The sequence below is a fragment of the Malurus melanocephalus genome, unplaced genomic scaffold (genome assembly GCF_030028575.1).
Source record: "Malurus melanocephalus ecotype Western Australia unplaced genomic scaffold, MMel_1.1 scaffold_3883, whole genome shotgun sequence".
Lineage (NCBI taxonomy): Eukaryota > Metazoa > Chordata > Aves > Passeriformes > Maluridae > Malurus > Malurus melanocephalus.
Genome location: NW_026627115.1, coordinates 2,575 through 4,624, shown reverse-complemented (window position 1 = coordinate 4,624; position 2,050 = coordinate 2,575). Strand labels below are relative to the sequence as shown.

General features: G+C 69.4%; 1 protein-coding gene across 1 annotated transcript in view; it reads right to left on the bottom strand.

The window, feature by feature from the left end:
* Positions 1-3: 3 nt before the first annotated feature.
* LOC130588240 (collagen alpha-1(XVI) chain-like) overlaps positions 4-2,050 on the bottom strand; it is a gene marked incomplete at its 3' end in the record, with an annotated part of 3,779 nt that continues 1,732 nt past the window's right edge. Inside the window, exons 2-8 of the mRNA XM_057389187.1 lie at positions 1,915-2,004; positions 1,709-1,744; positions 1,538-1,582; positions 1,269-1,457; positions 1,060-1,126; positions 792-968; positions 4-32 (exon numbers count right to left, since the gene is read on the bottom strand). Of these exons, the coding sequence (XP_057245170.1) occupies positions 4-32; positions 792-968; positions 1,060-1,126; positions 1,269-1,457; positions 1,538-1,582; positions 1,709-1,744; positions 1,915-2,004 (633 nt within the window). The remainder of the gene's footprint in view (positions 33-791; positions 969-1,059; positions 1,127-1,268; positions 1,458-1,537; positions 1,583-1,708; positions 1,745-1,914; positions 2,005-2,050) is intronic.

Here is a 2,050-nt window from a genome sequence, read left to right as displayed (position 1 = left end):
CTCGCCCTTCTCTCCTTTGGCACCCGGCTCGCCTGCAAGAGACGCGGGTGCGGAGGGGTGAGATCCCGGCACGACCGCGGTGTCCCGGGGACACTGGGAACACCCTGGGGGGACACTGGGAACACCCCAGGGACACGGGGAACGCCCCGGGGGACACCTGGAACATCTCAGGGACACGGGGAATGCCCCGGGGGACACCTGGAACATCTCAGGGACAGGGGGAACGCTCCGGGGACACTGGGAAAGCCCAGGGACATCATAAACACCCCAGGGACACCGGAAACGTGCCGGGGACCCGGGGGACATGATGGGGAGACTGGGAATGCCACAGGGACACCGGGAATGTCCTGGGGACACCGGGAACACCCTCGGGACACCGGGAATATCTTGGGAACATGACAGGAACACCGGGAACACCCTCAGGACCCCGGGAATACCCTCGGGACCACCGGGAATGTCCTGGGAACATGACAGGGACACTGGGAACACCCAGGGACACCGGGAATATCCGGGGGACACCGGGAACACCCTGGGGACACCGGGAACCCCCTCGGGACACCGGAAATATCCTGAGGACACCGGGAACATCCCAGGAACGCCCTGAGGGCACCGGGAACGCTCTGGAGACACCGGGAACACCCCCAGGACACCGGGAACACCCTCGGGACACCGGGAATATCCTGGGGACACCGGGAACATCCCGGGAACTCCCCAAGGACACCGGGAACGCTCTGGAGACACCGGGAACACCCCAGAGACACCCCGGGAATGCCCCGGGGAGCAGCACGTACCCCGCATGCCCGGCACGCCCTGCCGCCCCTCTCTGCCGATCTGGCCCGGCATTCCCGGGGAGCCGGGGGGTCCCGGCCGGCCGGGCAGCCCGTCCTTGCCGGGGGGACCGGGCCGGCCCGGGGACGCCACCATCTCCACCGGGAAGTGCAGCCGGGAGGTGTAATAGGCCATGCGCTCTGCGGGGACAGGGACCGAGCTCAGCGCCGGCGGGGACAGAGCGGTGTCGCGGTGTCGCCGGTCGTTGTCACCACCCCCGTTCCCCGTTACCGTCAAACATCTTGTTGAGCTCCTGCCGGATGAAGCGCTTGATCTCGTCGTAGTTGACCACATCTCCCTGCGGGGACACGAGGGGACACGCCAGGGGACACGAGGGGACRCKCCAGGGGACACGAGGGGACACKCCAGGGGCAGCGGCCACCGCGTGTCCGGAAAAAAGGGACCGGGTCCGGCCCCGCCGCGCTGTCACCCGTCCTTACCATCATCCCCGGCGGGCCCGGTAGCCCGGGGCTACCTGCGGGACCCGGTGAGCCCGGCGGGCCCCTCTCGCCCGCGGGTCCCCGCGGTCCCACGAGCCCCATGGAGCCGCTTTTTCCCGGACCCCCGGGCATTCCGGCTCTGCCCTTCTCGCCCGGGTAGCCCCTCTCGCCGGGGGAGCCAGCGTCACCCTGAGGACAGGAACGGCTCAGCTTTGGGACAGCTGAGGGACAGCGGGGTGGCCGTGGTGGCRCGGCCGGGCTGCCCTCACCTTCTGTCCGGCCGGGCCCGCAATGCCCGGTTTTCCTGGCGGTCCCTGGAAAAGGGGRAGGACGGTGACAGGGATGTCCCCACCCTGGGGACACCCTGGCCAGGCCAGAGGATGTCACAGTCCATCCTAATGTCCAGCGAGGCAGGAAAGTTCCAGAATCCCCGCTCGTACCTCTTTCCCCACGGGTCCGTCCGGTCCCTGCTCGCCCTGCGAGGTCAAAGAGGGGCGGAGTGAGGTGGTGGCACCGCGGGGACACCCCTCCATGTCCGGGACTGTGGTGACACCGCGGGGACACCCCATCGATGTCCGGGACTGTGGTGACATGAGGGGACACCCCTCGATGTCCCCGCCGCTCCGGGGGCTGTGACACCACTCACCGGCGGTCCCGGGTGTCCCGGGGGTCCCGGCTGTCCTGGCATCCCCGGCAGACCCCGCTCGCCCACGGAGCCGCGCTCGCCCTTCAGCCCCTGCGAGGAGGGGGGAGCGGCGGGATCAGAGCGGGGAGGGGATGGG